Below are 16,473 nucleotides of genomic sequence, written 5' to 3' on the forward strand. Positions count from 1 at the left end.
TAAAAAATAGGTAATGAGGGTTAAAGTAAACATTCTGTAAAATACAGCGCAAAGTAGCAATTAATATTCAATTTATTTCAACTATTAGTAGTCAGTGGATAGCAAGAAGGACATATTAATTGCTATTTTGCACTGCATTTTACAGAATTTTTACTTTAAACCTTATTACCCAATTTTGACTTACACCACTTTTGCTCTGAACGGCTCATATATTTGCATGGAAATCCGGGCTCTAATTATGACATGGGTTTATATGACTCAATTATCATTGTTGTGAGGACTGTTGCAGTTTTCTGGAATGAATTAACTATAAAATCAATGCTCCACTGCATGTCTGGGGTGCAGATTTGCATATAATGTGGGAGTTACAAGGAAGATATAAATCCTAATTACTGTACAGTATTGTCTTTACAAATTCATGACAAATCACATCACCACTTACCTTCTGGGCTTTGTCACTTTATTAGGATCTCCTGGCGCTTTTGGTTCACGTTTCTTTTTTGGTTCCTTTGGTGCCTTTGGCTCTCTTGGAGGCTTTGGTTCTTTCGGAGGTTTAGGTTCTTTTGGTGGCTTGGGCTCCTTTGGAGGCTTAGGTTCCTTAGGTTTTTTAGGTTCCCTCGGTTTCCTTAAGACAAAGTATGATTCAGATTTAAAAGGATTACAATCTCTAAACAGATCAAAATGTTAGTCTTATGCCATTACGTTCTCTAACGAACTTACACTCTTCATGAACCACAAAAGTATGATATCAAGACAGTATGATAACTTCACATTCTTGTAATTAGTATTTGGAACATATGTTATTATTCACTGATTAACAATACTTTAAACTGATATTAGAGGTGAAAAAATAACTTTGCACTACTCAGCCTGCAAGATTAATGTAAATTACTTTCTGAATCACGCATCTGCTTGAAACAGCTCGTTAGGAAAACATTCTGCAGTCTATTTAGTAATAAAAGACGACAATGTTTCTTGAAATTAAAACACCATTGAAAGATAAAATTAAAAGATTATTCATATATATTTTAAACAAATGGCAATTCTGACTTTTTATCACGCATTTCAGCTTTGCTGTGATAAAGAATCCAAAACGATGCAAGTCCCTGCATTCTTCCCACAAGAAATGTCCATCCAAAAATGCTTTTCAATTTGCCAGTAATAAGTACTGTATGTGGAAAAATTAACCGTTAGATTGTGATTAAAAAAAAGGCATATAGAAGTATCAACTAATGCCTAAGCATAACCCTAACCCAACTTAAGAGATAAAGATATTCACAGGGATGTTGGTAAGCATTTATGAGGAAAAGAGGTAAATTCCCCATACTTTCTTGACCTCAGTGCAGTGCAATTTAGACTATTTTGACAATGAGATACAATGTCGAACAAACAGTTTTTATTTGTTGTACTTTTATTAAGAACATGCCACAGGAAATTCACAGATTCTCCAGTGCTTACTAAGAAAACAATACAGTAGAACCTCTATTATCCATGGTAATGAAGGGGATGGACTGAACAGTTAATCGAAAAAATCGGATAATCAGTACCATGAAAGATTTTGTAATTTCCGCCATGGTCATGTATTTAACTTTCTATGTAGTGGATCAGAAGTTTCCTAATTTAAGTCTGGTTGTCATGGACGAGTTTTTAAGGGACAAAGAAGCCCTTTGAAATGACTGTCTCAGGAAAGATAGGAATAAAGGAGGTCTCATGTTGTAGATTTACATACTTTTTTACACTTCATCATTTATTAAATCGCGCAGTTGTAACTCCAATCTCGTATTCTTATGCGAGATGAGCCACAGTTTCTCTTTCTCAAACCATTCAATTATTTCCATTTTTTTTATATATACAGCACAACACGTTTTCTGTTAAACACCCATGGAAGACATTTTATATACAAGTTATATTATAGAACGGCACTTTGAACAGTAGAAAATGCTGTGTAACGATAAAGGCTTGTAGTAACACTCTCTAGCAAAAACATGTAGAACCTACCAATAGGCTATGATGTACAAAACAGATCTTCATATAAGTTATTTATTTCTGAAGAAAAAAAAAAGTGAGAAATAGGCAGTCAGATAATCTGCCAATCACTTAATAGGGTGATGGATAATCGGGGTTCTAATGTATATAGATTAGTGGCGAAATTTAAATTTAAATAAAAGTGAATTCATTTAAATTGAAGTGAACTTACTGAAATTACAAATTACATAATATATTATATAGGCCTATATTTACTTACTTACTGGCTTTTAAGGAACCCGGAGGTTCACTGCCGCCCTCACATAAGCCCGCCATTGGTCCCTATCCTGAGCAAGATTAATCCAGTCTCTATCATCATATCCCACCTCCCTCAAATCCATTTTAATATTATCTTCCCACCTACGTCTCGGCCTCCCCAAAGGTCTTTTCCCCTCTGGCCTCCCAACTAACACTCTATATGCATTTCTGGATTCACCCATACGTGCTACATGCCCTGCCCATCTCAAACGTCTGGATTTAATGTTCCTAATTATGTCAAGTGAAGGATACAATGCGTGCAGTTCTGCTTGAAACAGCACCATTCTCCTGTAACGTTATCCCTTTTAGCCCAAATATTTTCCTAAGAACCTTATTCTCAAAAACCCTCAATCTCTGTTCCTCTCTCAAATTATATAGGCCTATACATATTTAAAATATATAGTTTTAACCCAAAAGTGCAAATACTCATGCTTGGGACAGTTTCAATTACATAATATTAGAAATTAAGTGGGACAATTAAAAATTTAAATAGAAACTGAGAGGAGGAGGGAAGCACTAGTTGAAAAAAAAATTGTATCATGGATGGTTTCAATTTAAAGAAATATAATACTGAATTCCTAAGATTACTTAATTCTGAATTTATTTCAATAAACTGATTATACCATCTTCGTCCATAATAAGAATAATGAATTTGACCAGAACTTGTATTGAATTTCGGTTCGACTAAAAGAGGTAACATATTTCACCTAGTACTGGTACTATGGAATGTTTCTATACCATATTTATACTTAAAAGAATTTTATGAAAAAAGTTCGAGTTAATCTGCAAATTTGTGCAATATTATGGACACAAAATTCTGTAAAAATTAAATGTGTTTGGTAACCAACAAGTTTTGACAAACAAATTTTAATTTTTCTTGATGTTTCAATAATTTTGCAAAAAAAAAAAAAAAAATAAAAAAATAAATAAAATAATAATAATAATAATAATAATAATAATAATAATAATAATAATAAAACCAACAACTTACCTAGGAGACTTGGGTTTCTTAGGTTTAATTTCTCCAGTCTGAAATTCTTCCATAGATTCACCAACACCAATAGTCATGTCCGGCATTGGAGAAGAATCCACCAAGGAAGGGTCCAGTTCCAGTGCCTTTTTTCTTCCTTTCTTTCCTCTGGCTGTGCCTTTGCCCCTTCCTTTTCCTGTTGTACTTGTGACCTTAAGTAACAAAAAGATAAACATTACTATTTTTTTTCTACCTTTCTTTTACTGCCCATTTTTTAATAAGACAATATCAGTCTACTTCCAGATTGAAGTTACAGAATCTATGTTATGTATCATGTCTCAGTAACTACTCGTAGTTACTGTCTTCCTCCGACGAGTTTAGCGCTGGGACCTGAGGTATTCTTGCCATCGGTGCGGGGGGGTTGCAGATAGATTCTTTTGTTGCTACAGCCAAGCAGAGCCGAGCAGAGTGGGAAGTATTAATCGTCCAAAAATATGCAGTCTTCAGTTTGTAGTAGTGTGTGAATATTTCATATACATATTGTTTACCTAGATCTACATGGTTTTGTTATTAATATATTAAATATATTGTTGTAATTTTTGCTCAAATATCTCCATCATGTTAGCTAAGTTAATATTACATGAATTACTCATATTAAATATTTCACCGTAACAAGTCATTTTTAAGGAAACATGCTGTGGAAAAGTTTTTGGTTTTATTCTATTGGAATTTTAGAATATGTGTGATTGGTATCGTGAAAAACAGATTCTTGTGATGTCATGTGAAAATCAGTTGTTGGTGATATCTTAAAATACAAATCAAGTAGTTTCACTTCTCAAGTGAGTTCAGCAGTACAGTATATTTAAATTGATTACTTTACAAATTTAATTCAATTCTACTAATCACTAAATTTTATAGTATGTTTCTTCTTCTCATTTATATTATTGTAGTTTTATTATGACTTTTCTTTTTATTTATTTTACTGTATTTGTATTTCTGGTGATGTGATGAACTTAACTTCACCAGAATAAATAAATAAATAAAATTTTCTACAATACTTTCCTTCTCTGAACACATAAGTACGAATGGTTGTATCTCTATCTCACCAAAAATACGTTAGAAAACTAATAGACATACTGCTCTCGTAAATTGGACGAATGTTTTCAGTATGATTGTACTTCCTTCCAGACTGCCACTGTCACTGTTCCCTCTCACTCCAGTACCGCGCTAGACTAGTTGGAACCGCATTTCTCTCAGCACTAAACTCCTCAGAGGATGACAGTACTTGAACTTAGAGAAGTTGATACATATTTTAAACAGACTTATGTATCCAAATTCGTCCAAGTAAGTGTCCCATTATTGTGTGTCTTAAACAAATGCATTGTATTCTACATTAAGGGGGTGATGTCCACTGCTGTAAAGTAATGGTTAGAGTGTCTGGCCATGAAATGAGTGGGCCCAAGTTGAAATCCTGGTTTGGACAAGTTACCTGGTTGGGTTTTTCTTTGGTGGGGCACTAAAAAGTAAACCTGTTATTGACCAATTGAAGAGAGGAATGTTATACTTGGCACCAAGGTAGAGATAAGGTAGGGATAAATGATCCTCTTTTCATGATTAACCTGATGAGCTTGGTTGAGATCTCTCTCTATGCGTATAGTTGGATCTATGATAATAGCCTTTTGTTACTGCCTGTTTAATGCTATTATATCCGCTCTTCTGTGAGAGTCATCTTGAGATATGCAGTGAACCTCTTCATGAACTTCCCAACTTAAGTTTCCACATCCTACTTTTCTAATGTGTAAGAAGATTTCCTTAGATTACAGGAAGAAAGTAACTTTAAACTGTCATATGCAAACCATTTTACAGTTCCACTTCCAGATGTTTCTGCCTTTTATTTGTTTTGTTTCTTCGCGGAATAACTGACCCTTAAGTTTATGGATCTTTCTGTCCACTTTTACAGTTTAAAATACCTACTCTGGTCCTAAAATAATCCTCTTTCCCCTATTTTTATGCTTCCACAGTGGCATCCCACAAAAATGGATTTGAATGTAAAAATTCCAGAAGTTGTAACACACTTTCACTGGGCAACTACTATTTTTAATTAGTAATCCAAGTGCTAACCAGTGTAAAGTAGACTTAAGTTGTGTTTTGTCGTTTTCTCAGCAAGAAGCATAACTTGGATGCACAACAAGACAAATATCACGCAATATAAAAACAGTTACAGAACTTGGCATAACAAGTTGCTGTAATTTTTCGTAACTTGTTACGAAAAACAAAAAGTTTCGTAGCATACGTCCATTTGGACGTAACCTTAGCTTGAATAAATTCGCAATGAAATATGTTTCATATAACTCAGATGTATAGTTTTCTGCAACATGATCTCTAAACTGATAATCATTTTATTTGAATACGTACTAGAGTTGTTTTAAATCCTTATAGACTCACTTCATTCTTGAAATTCAAGAAGCTTGTGCCAATATGACTTCAAGAGACTTGTGTCAACATGACTTTTTTTTAAGTAAATTCCTTGGGAAACAGAATATTTCTTACAATGATTTATCATTTTCTGTAATATATCGAGGGCATCATACTAGAAGGGCATATTAACAAATTTAACGTTATTGAAATATTTTAATGGAACCTATTCATGTTTAAAAACAATTGTTTGAGAATTACGACGGACATGAGAAAGAATCAAAGAAAGTATTGTTATGTAGACAAAGACTGGAAATATCATTCCATATTTATATAACTAATGTAAACTTGCAGTTTTGTTGATACGCCTTCTTGCATGGCGCCCTCGATACGATGTACATCATTTCTCTCCAGTTTCAACACAATAGTGGAGCAGGCAGTTTTCACTTCTTCATTACTCTGAAATCTTGCAACTTTTATTTCGCAGTTGGAAATGACCAAATATCTGGACTACATGGCAGATGTTTCAAAGGCACTATCACTGTCATTCCAGACTTACATAGGCTTTTGATGTCTTGAAGCAGAAGCTACTTTTCTCGGGGAGGGGAAGAGAGGAACTGTCTACATCTTTCTCAATGTTCTTTTTAGAACCTCTTCTGAAGAGGTTATTATATTTTCTAGTGATCTTTTATCTAGTGCAGTAAGTGCTGCAGAATAATATCTCTGACTTCAAAGAAAAGAACCAGAATGTTTTAGGAGGAGAAAGACTGACATGAATTCTCCTGGATAGAAGAGGATACTGAAGACTTTTGCATTATTTCACGATCAAAATCTCTCACCCAATTCTCAATACATTGATAATACTGTTGAGAAATTGCAAACCTATCAGTGAATGTACTTTATAATTATAACCATAATTTTCATTCCGATTTCTTTTCTAGCCTTCAATGAGATCATAATCTGGTACCCACACCTATACAAATATGCCTCATTTTAAGATACTTCTTTACAATATCAGCCCTATTCCCTAACACTCCTAAGAATACAGGTAAGACTCTTGCAGTGTAGGTATAGGCTACCTTCTATTTATTAGTTTTTCTCACACATTTCTATACGTAACTGCTATGCTTTGTCTAGAAGTATAAGGCTTATTCTTCATAGTATTCATTTTGCTATACATGAAATCCGCATACTTTTTAGTTAATTTTCACCACAAGCCCGATTAACAAGACAAAGAGTTTCATACCGAATTTTCTCCAGCAAAACACGCAATTTAATGGAACAGCATTGGAACTTCACTGACAGAATATCAAATTCCTCAGATTCTAAGTAGCCTAAGTGTCACATTAAAATGCAAGTAGCTCAACTTCAGCAATGGAAAAATAAATTAATGCAACACTAATAGAGTATATGCACTGACTATAAAAAAGATCACTTTAAAACTCCATGTAATTTTAAATTTAAACATAATTTTAAATGAAATAATATGCTTAACACTTGTAAGTTGAGTATGGTTAGTTGTTTCACTGGATGGATGAGCATGGCTGAATGCATTGTCCTTTTATGTATATGCACACCTTAACATCTGTGGTCATATCTCGTGGTTTTTTTTTTTTTTTTTTTTTTGGATATACCAGTACACCATTTTTAACCGACTGAGCCACGCCATTGGCTTTCATTTTGCCATAGCTTGTCTTTTCACTTCATGAAAACCGCATTTTTTTTAGTTAATTTTTACCATAGGCCTGATTAACAAGACGAAGAGTTTCACAACGAATTTTCTCCAGCAAAACACACAGTTTAATGGCACAGCATTAGAACTTCATTGACAGAATATCTAATTCCTCAGATTCTAAGTAGCCTAAGTGTTACATTAAAATGCAAGTAGCTCAACTTCAGCAATGGAAAAATAAATTAATACAACACTAATAGAGTATATGCACTGACTATAAAAAAGATTGCTTTAAAACTCCATGTAATTTTAAATTTAAACATAATTTTAAATGAAATAATATGCTTAACACTTGTAAGTTGAGTATGGTTAGTTGTTTCTCTGGATGGATGAGCATGGCTGAATGCATTGTCCTTTCATGTATATACACACTTTAACATCTGTGGTCATATCTCGTTTTTTTTTTAGGATCTGTGGATATACCAGTACACCGTTTTTACTGTTGTTGGCTTCCTGTTTCTATTGTGTGTTCTAGATGACTTGTGTTCATGTGACTGATTATAGATTTTGATTAATGTTTATGATATTGGTGATTAAAGCGGTGATGAATCATGGTATGTAAATTTCCAATCTGGCATTTGCCTTTGTGACTGAGGGGAAACCATGAAAAACACTAGTCAGACTGGTTGGCCACAGAGTTTGAACCCAGGACCTCCAGAATGCGAATCTCAAACATTACTGTCTGAGCCAACTTGCTCAGTTTGTCCTTTCTTCTCTTCACTTGCTTACCCGATAATACAGGAGTGTGTTTCTCTTTAGAAAAGGTGTGGCAGACATTGTAAAAGCCCGATATAGTGCGGTCTGATTTACTGCGAATTCATATTTAACACAGAGAAAGTATGTCTCCCACTAAAAAACATAAAATATATAAAGCATTTACTGAAATTCAATCGTAAAAAAAAATCAATATAAAAGATCATACTGCACAGAGTATTTCTGCAGTATAATGTGCTGCATCAGCAGATATATGCACAGCCCTTAATGGACAATTACCTTTTCTTCGGGTTGTAAAACTGCATTCCAAGGGATTTTGCAGGCATAACGGGAAACAATCTGTGCCTCAACAAGTCATGAATTTTAGTTTTCTCAAATCTTGTAAAGTGAAAGTTATACTGCACCGTGTTTTAGTCTGTGTCACATGTTATGAATGTTAAAAATGTTAAGTGCAGTAATGTCGCAAAAACAAAAAGAATATTCAGTGAGTGAAAAGTTTAAAGGCAATGTGTTCGTCTTCTCCATCTTGCTAATATAAAACAATACACGGAGAAGAAACACAGTGATTTAGTCTGTCAACTTACGGATTTTTTTAAAAGTCAGTGTAAAATCAGGATAGTTTATAAATTGTGAAGTCAACTATTGCTAAAAACAACATAATAACAAGTTTTATGGAACACACTGCATAACTGGTGAGTGTTTAGTTTATATTACAGTAAGTATTACATTATTTAAATTCATGTATAGAGTTATAGTGCATTAAATTACCGGCTTTAACCATTTCCATGTAACTCACCATTTCCTTAACACATGGACTATATCACTTCCGATATATCGTGGTTCAACTATAACGCAGGAGTTAAGTACGTCCCCCAACAACCACACTATACTGGGCTTTTACTGTACTAGTTTCATTCCTTTCGAAAACGAATAACACCTTTTAGGTTACCTTCGTTTTGTCATTTGATCACTAAGTTTAATTAAGATAATGCCTCTAAGACCCAAGACATTGGCAAGGTGATGCTCTGATTGGACACACAACCTCTGCTGCTGCCAAAGGCACACCAAACACCATCAAGAACCTGTGAAATGGTTCAGAGAAACTCAGGTGTTACTCCAAAAGACCTCAATCTGGTAGAAAAAGACTTCAGCCCAAGATGATCAATTTCTTTTCGGCCAGTCTTAAGGAACTGCCATACTACAGCACCTGTAGCTTGGAATTGGCTAATCTGAGCAAAGAAACTGTTCAGTGATGCCTTTGAGAAAGTGGCCTAGAATCAAAATAACTGTTACAGGACCAGAATTGCCTCATGGCACAGAGCCACCCAGCTTCAATTCACTCGTCATTGACTGTGGAGCAGTGTGTTGTTCTCTGACAAGTCCACATGCGCCCTCAAATCTCCAAAAACAGAGATTCAGGAGACTATCTAGAAAGTGATATGTGAACTGCAAATTTCCCATAAGGACGCCATTTTGTGGAGGCTTGGTAATGGTGTGCCACTATCTCCATAGAGAATGGTAACTTCAATGCTCACTGCTACTCAAGATCCTTGCTGACCATGTGTCATTTACTACATTTACTGGAGATTAATTCATATTCATGCACAACAATGCTCGTCCACATGCTGCATGTCACAGTTATCTTGACATCTGATGATTGTTCAACTTGACTGACCAGAATGCAGCCCAGATTTAAATCTTATGGAACACCTCTAGGGTAGTATGAATAGATACATTCAATATCTTAATCCTGTTCTGGATCTGTGATTAACACTCCAGGAGGAATGGAACAATATCGAATAGAGACGTCAAAGCCACAACTCAAACCATGGACAAGAGAATGGAGACTGTAATTAGGGCAAGAGTGGGGCACATCAAATACTGAATGTTTGTTTCTGTTGTTAGTGTGAACTTAAATTGTATCATCCTTTTCATTGAAGTTTAATGGACAAATATCCAAGTGGAAAGTAAGTGAAAATGTTCTACAAAAATAGTGCAAAAGGTGCGATTTTGTGTAACAAGCTCGTACAAGTGTAATATTTAAACTAAGTATGATTATGCTAAGATTTCTTAGAAATTTAAACTTAAATTTGATTTTTAGCAAGTTTCTTTTGGGGGGAGGGGGGGAGTCAGTGTGTATGTGCGACTCTATTTTGAAGAACCTTAATTGATTACTTTTTAATTTTCTAACATTCAATACTAAGTAACTTTTAGAACCACAGTACCTGGCCAGTAGGATCCAAAAAAGGCGAGAACATGCTGTCTTGTAACAAACAATGTGGTCCTCCATTACACTGTTCAGTAGCCATATGCTGCTGAACAATTCCAATCCGTTCTTGTAGTCTTGCAATCTGAAAATATACAATTTAAAACAAAATTTTATAACAAAAAATAACTTATGCTTTCACATCACGAAATAATTACAACACTAACTATACCAAGACTGTTTCTTACATGATTCATGTCCACAATCACAGATTTTTTTTTTTCTTTTCTGTTCAAGATGCACCACAGTCTGAATGCTTATTGTGCTTGTCAGTAAAATTGGTGACAGCAAGACAATATATTGTGACATGAGCGTGGGATTGCTTTATACTTACAATTTGGGAAACCTCAGACAAGTCCACCAGTTGACCCCAAGCGGAATTTGAACCCACGCCCAGTGCAGCCTTTGATTAAGAGTACAATTCAATATCATTTGAGCTACATTTGTGGCATGCAGAACTGTTACAGAAGGACTCAAACTTTGCATTAAAGAAGCAGGAAGCAGTTCAAGTTACTCAATAAATAAACAAAAGAATAAAATACACTATATCATTTGCATAGTGTTCTGCCCAAGGACAGGTCTTTCACTGCAAACCCAGCATTCTCCAGTATTTCCTATTTTCTACCTTCCTCTTTGTCTCCGCATATAATCCATATATCTTAATGTCGTCTATCATCTGATTTCTTCTGCCACGAACTCTTCTCCCATTCACCATTCCTTCCTGTGCATCCTTCAGTAAGCAGTTTCTTCTCGAGCAGTGACCCAGCCAATTTCTTTTCCTCTTTCTGATCAGTTTCAGCATCATTCTTTCTTCATCCACTCTTTCCAACATAGCTTTGTTTCTTACTCTGTCCATTTCACACGCACCATCCTTCTCCATATCCACATTTCAAATGCTTTTATTATTTGCTTCTCTTCATTTCGTCGTAATGTCCATTTTTCTGCCCCATACAATGCTACACTCCACACAAAGCACTTCACTACACTTCACTAACCTCTTCCTTAGTTCTTTCTCCAGAGGTCCGCAAAAGATGCTCCTTTTTCTAATACAAGCTTCCTTGGCCATTGCTATCCTCCTTTTGACTTCCTGATAACAGCTCAAGTTACTGCTTATAGTACACCCCAAGTATTTGAAGTGGTCCACTGCTCTTCTTCCAACTGTTTTTCCATCTTAGAATATAAACGTCGATTCAGTATTCGCAGAAGCATCTTTGCCGAGTGTGATATTAGGCTGATAGTCCTGAACTCGTTACATTTCTTTGCATTATTTTTCTTCGGTATTGGAAGCAACACTTTCTCCATGAAATCTTCAGGCCAGTCGCCTTCTCATATATTTCGTTGCATAATGATAGAATTTGCTTCTTGTCCTCACCCAAAACTTCACTAATTCAATGGGGATTCCATCAACTCCTGTTGCTTTCCCATTCTTCATTTCCTTAAGTGCTAGTTCCACTTCTTGCCTTAAAATAGAAAATCCTTTTTCGTCTTCTGATATGGCTGCTTCGTCTTCTATAGCCAAGTCATCTGGACGATTCCCTGTCTCATATAACTCTTCTACATATTTCGTCGATCTGTTCATTATTCCTGGTCTATCTGTTATTTCATTTCCGATTTCGTCTTCTATCAATCACATGAATTTGCTTTTCTTAATTGTGAAGTCCAACATTTACTTCACAGTACATTAAATCATATCTTCCTTTTCTCTCTAGATCCTCTATTTCTTTATATTTCTCTTTGTATAGACACTACATGAAGACACAAACAACACACTGGTTACATCAAGTCAGAAAAGACAAGATAAAAGAAAATATTCGAAGAAAGTGAAAAATAGAAAACTTTGGAAAGTGAAAAACTTGCCTTAGGAAACAATTTCACATTTATTTATCTATTATTATTCCTTTCAAAAAATGCAATAGATAAAAAAAAAAGCCAAACAGTGAAAAGTCAATCTTGACTATGAATTAGCAAGATTCTTGGAACTACAACAAAGAAGTCTGATTGTGGCCTACAAAAAAAAAAAAAAAAGGAAACAAATGTTACAATATGAGTAACATTTCCTCTTATTAATAACTAAATGGTGAAGGAGGAAGGGAAAGATAATGGACAAATATAGTTACAGGAAATATACATGAGAAACAGAAAGTTGTGCCTCTAATGACGACCAGAATAGGAGAGAATGTGTACAGTACATAAATATATAGTTGTAATTGAAATGAAACATAAAGAGAATAGGAAATGAAAGACTACTGAAATATGCCCTGAATTACAAAGTAAAGAGCAAGGGCATCCGAGGAAGAGAATGGAAGTGAAATAGACATCTACCTAATGGTTGACAATGGATGATGAACTATAGCTCCTCAAACCTCCACTATCCTTTTCTTTGCTGTACTACAAATTTTAATTAGTGGAAGAAGTAACTGTTAGTACCACATTCATGTAAAACGGCTAACTATAATACCGGTATAATTATTTTCATACCCGCAAATGTACTGTTAAATGATACACAGCCATTGTTCGAATTGAAAGGGGAAGCATTGCCAGGTTTCCAGAATGTAAATAAGGGGCAGTTTCAACATTTAACTCGAATAAAATATGAGAGAGAGAGATATGTGAGCGTCATCTCAGAGCCTATACTAGTATGTTAAAGCACAGTTAAGGAAAAAACATCGTAGTCTTACACCACTGAAGCAGTTACATTATTAACCATTATTTTACCTATTTATTTTAATAAAATGTAGTCGAGACATTAATGGCACAGATTGGGAAGAGGTTACTGCAAAAGTTGTGTTCATACAAATATTAAAGGTTCTATTTTTCTAAATGCAAAAACACATTTTTCGCGTCTTCTCACATATTACACACAAGCCAACAATAATTACTGTACCAGTAATCATACACAGGCTATTGCTTGGAAATGAAATTATTTTTAACTGAAACGGAGACAGCTACTTCATCACGTTTCTAAAGACATTGATGTTAATAAAAAAAAAAGTGACTGTTTATCATTAATTCTACAACTGTACAAACAGTAAGGAAAAAGAAAAATTTAAAAAATGCTGGCCGTCTGTAACATAATGTCCGTAAATATGGGATTTTTAGTGTCCCTGACGAATTTCATAAGGTACAAGTTTTCTGGACCTTAAATGTGGGACATCCCGTACAATATGGGACATCTAGCAACTGTATGAGGAAGGAAAAGGAAAGGGGATTTTCCCCTTCTGAATATTTCACCAAGTTCTGCATTCCTGTGTTCACTCCAAATCCAGGAAAGAAAATTCCTCCTGAAATATTGTAAGCCTGCTACTGTTCTTTTAATGATACATTTTGTTATTGATTTGTCATTAGATAAGCTAGAATGAGTTATCAGGGTACCACAAAATCATAGCACCGTTTCTGGTGCTACAGTAATTAAAAGGAACGTGAAATGACATCAAAAACAATAACAATTATACTAATTATAATATAATGATGATGATGAGAAGCATTCGAAATGTGGATATGGGGAAGAATGGAATGTGTGAAGTGGACAGACAGAATAAGAAATGAAACTGTGTTGGAAAGAGGGGGGTGAAGCAAGAATGATGCTGAAACTGATCAGGAAGAAGAAAAGGAATTGGTTGGGTCACTGGCTGAGAAGAAACTGCCTACTGAAGGATGTACTGAAAGGAATGAACGGGAGAAGATATGGATCATGAGACAAAGAGGAAGGCAGAAAATAGGAAATATTGGAGAAAGTTGGGTTTGCAATGAAAGACCTGCCCTTGGGCAGAACACTAAATGAATGAATGAATGAATGAATGATGATAATGATGATGATGATGATATAGTCGGACCATCGGATCTGTGCCCCCGTAAGATATGCGAACTGAACCCTAATTCCTTCTCAGCCTCGGTAATTCATTTCTCTCTCTGCATTCCTATCTCTCTCCCTTTCTGTCCCCCACTACTCACAATTTTGAGCCTTCTTGCGGGACAGTTTACAATATTTGCACTTGCAGTCCAGTGTTGTCAACTCAACACGAATACTGTAGCATGGAGTGGCAAAAGAAATATTATTAACCAAGTACATAATAGCATTTTGCGATGAAGAGAAACAAACAGATTAAAATCTGTTTCCTATAAATCAGGCAACGAAAAGAGCAACTGATATCACAGGTGAGGCTTATTTTATTTCAATTGATTATGTATTAAAATTACTTACTTAACTAATACTAATAATACAACATTTTATGTAATTTATATAGACAGGTCAGAACTCCTAATGAAGAAAATCAGGAGAGAGGGAGTCTGTGCAGGAGATGAAAAGCTAGAATCACCAGAGAAGAACAGACCAAGGGAACTTTTAATTATTGTAGATGATATGAACCGATGTATTTTAAGAAGAAAGATACAAGACTTTTATACCGTTCAGAAAGAAGTTTCAACATTGTAGAAATTACTGAAGCTTGCGAGAGAAGTAATAATTTCCAAGGTTGGAGAAAAAAACTACGGAAAGTGATTCGAGACATGGGATTTAGGTTTAAAAAATGTAGAAATACAAGATGTATTTTGATTGAAAGGAATAATATTGTAGCATGGAGGACCAGTTATTTATGACACCGTTTGATGGAAGTTTGGCAATATCCCTATTCGGCAAGGTTTGTGGCCTGCTATTTAATGTGGTGGGAGGAAAGCGGGTGGAATGGAGTACAGGCGTTAACTTTTCCAAGGACGACGACAGCGCTGAAAGGGCACAGATCCGATGGTCCGACAATAACAACAACAAAACAACAACAAATACCGATATATGAACGAGAATTTCTCCCACTCTCTCAACATTTTCATCAATTCAAATACTACATGCAGTCTACAAATTACAATAGGCATTAACTATGAAAAACATTACGAATTTTAATGGAATTACCGAACTGAAAGTTTCGTGAGCTTTTTTTACTTTTTATAGAGCAACGTCCATGCACCAATTATTAAGAATGAATTGGCACTCAATTCTTATTACTTGAAAGAGAAACTAAACATGAACCGAAAAAAAAATATATTGGTGTTGGAAGAGAGTGGAAGATACTCTCAAAATATAATTTTGCAGCCACATAATATAACAGAACAAAACAAATTGCAGAGGCTTGTCTCACGAGTCCACTGCAGTCACAGTTTTTCAATTTGTACATAGCTTACTTAAATTGCGCGGAATGAGTGAAAAGACTGAAACGTAATTACTATAATATCAACTTTCAGATATAAAATATGTAAACATACAAAAAAAATCTCGCTAGACTGACAAACTGTAACTAAAGTATAAGATAACATAACCTAACCTGCTTGCAGAAAACTATGCTTACTCTTACAATAATAAAGTTGCACCAGTCCATACTAATATAAACGTAAATATATGACCAATGAATGTTATCATATAGGTTCCATTCTGTAGCAATAGGTGGCATACGTTTTAAGTTCATAAAAGAAGTAGAGCCTTTGATTATCATGTAAATATAAACCGCTAGAATACTTAATTTTGAAGGAGAACTTCATTACAAAAGAATGTGAATGAAGGAGACAATAGTAATAAAAAAATTACTCATGTCCTTAACAAGCAACTTCATTCCTTAGTAAGTATTGCACGACCTCCTTTCATTGTTTTCTGGATCATCATAGGAATGTAGCACATTCTTAGTGCACTTACTGTATACAAAGCAGCAACAGCATATGAACACTGACAAGAACTATTACATAAACGTTTATATTAATTTGGGCATTAGTTACGGTTCTCAAATTATCTGTACTTTGATAAGAATGTTATGACTTGAAAATAATTGTATTTGCCTAAGATATGTCATTAACATTATCATTAGGCAGTCCAATAGTGGGGCTGCTATTCTTAGCCTTTGTACAGACATGTTCTGCAGCATTTCCAGGGTAATTGAAGGTACAGTTACATGGCTGTAACTCAATGTTCAGAGCCTCTTAGAACCAGAAGAGAAATGGAGAACTTTAAGAACTGAAAATACTAGATAAAACATTCACTAACAAAATCGAAGAATACAAAACAACATTGTAGAATTCGACACATTTTGAAAATTTACAAAGCATATGGTGAAC

At 34.8% G+C, this 16,473-nt stretch overlaps 1 protein-coding gene across 6 annotated transcripts in view; it reads right to left on the reverse strand.

Annotated features, from left to right (window-relative positions):
* Positions 1 to 16,473, reverse strand: part of LOC138694538 (chromodomain-helicase-DNA-binding protein 7-like) — a 221,753-nt gene that overhangs the window by 121,866 nt on the left and 83,414 nt on the right. For all 6 annotated transcript variants that reach the window (XM_069818377.1, XM_069818394.1, XM_069818410.1 and 3 more), the window contains exons 3-5: positions 10,340 to 10,465; positions 3,275 to 3,465; positions 443 to 625 (exon numbers count right to left, since the gene is read on the reverse strand). In XM_069818377.1, the coding sequence (XP_069674478.1) occupies positions 443 to 625; positions 3,275 to 3,465; positions 10,340 to 10,465 (500 nt within the window). The remainder of the gene's footprint in view (positions 1 to 442; positions 626 to 3,274; positions 3,466 to 10,339; positions 10,466 to 16,473) is intronic.

This window comes from Periplaneta americana, chromosome 1 (assembly GCF_040183065.1).
Source record: "Periplaneta americana isolate PAMFEO1 chromosome 1, P.americana_PAMFEO1_priV1, whole genome shotgun sequence".
In the NCBI taxonomy this organism is placed as follows: domain Eukaryota; kingdom Metazoa; phylum Arthropoda; class Insecta; order Blattodea; family Blattidae; genus Periplaneta; species Periplaneta americana.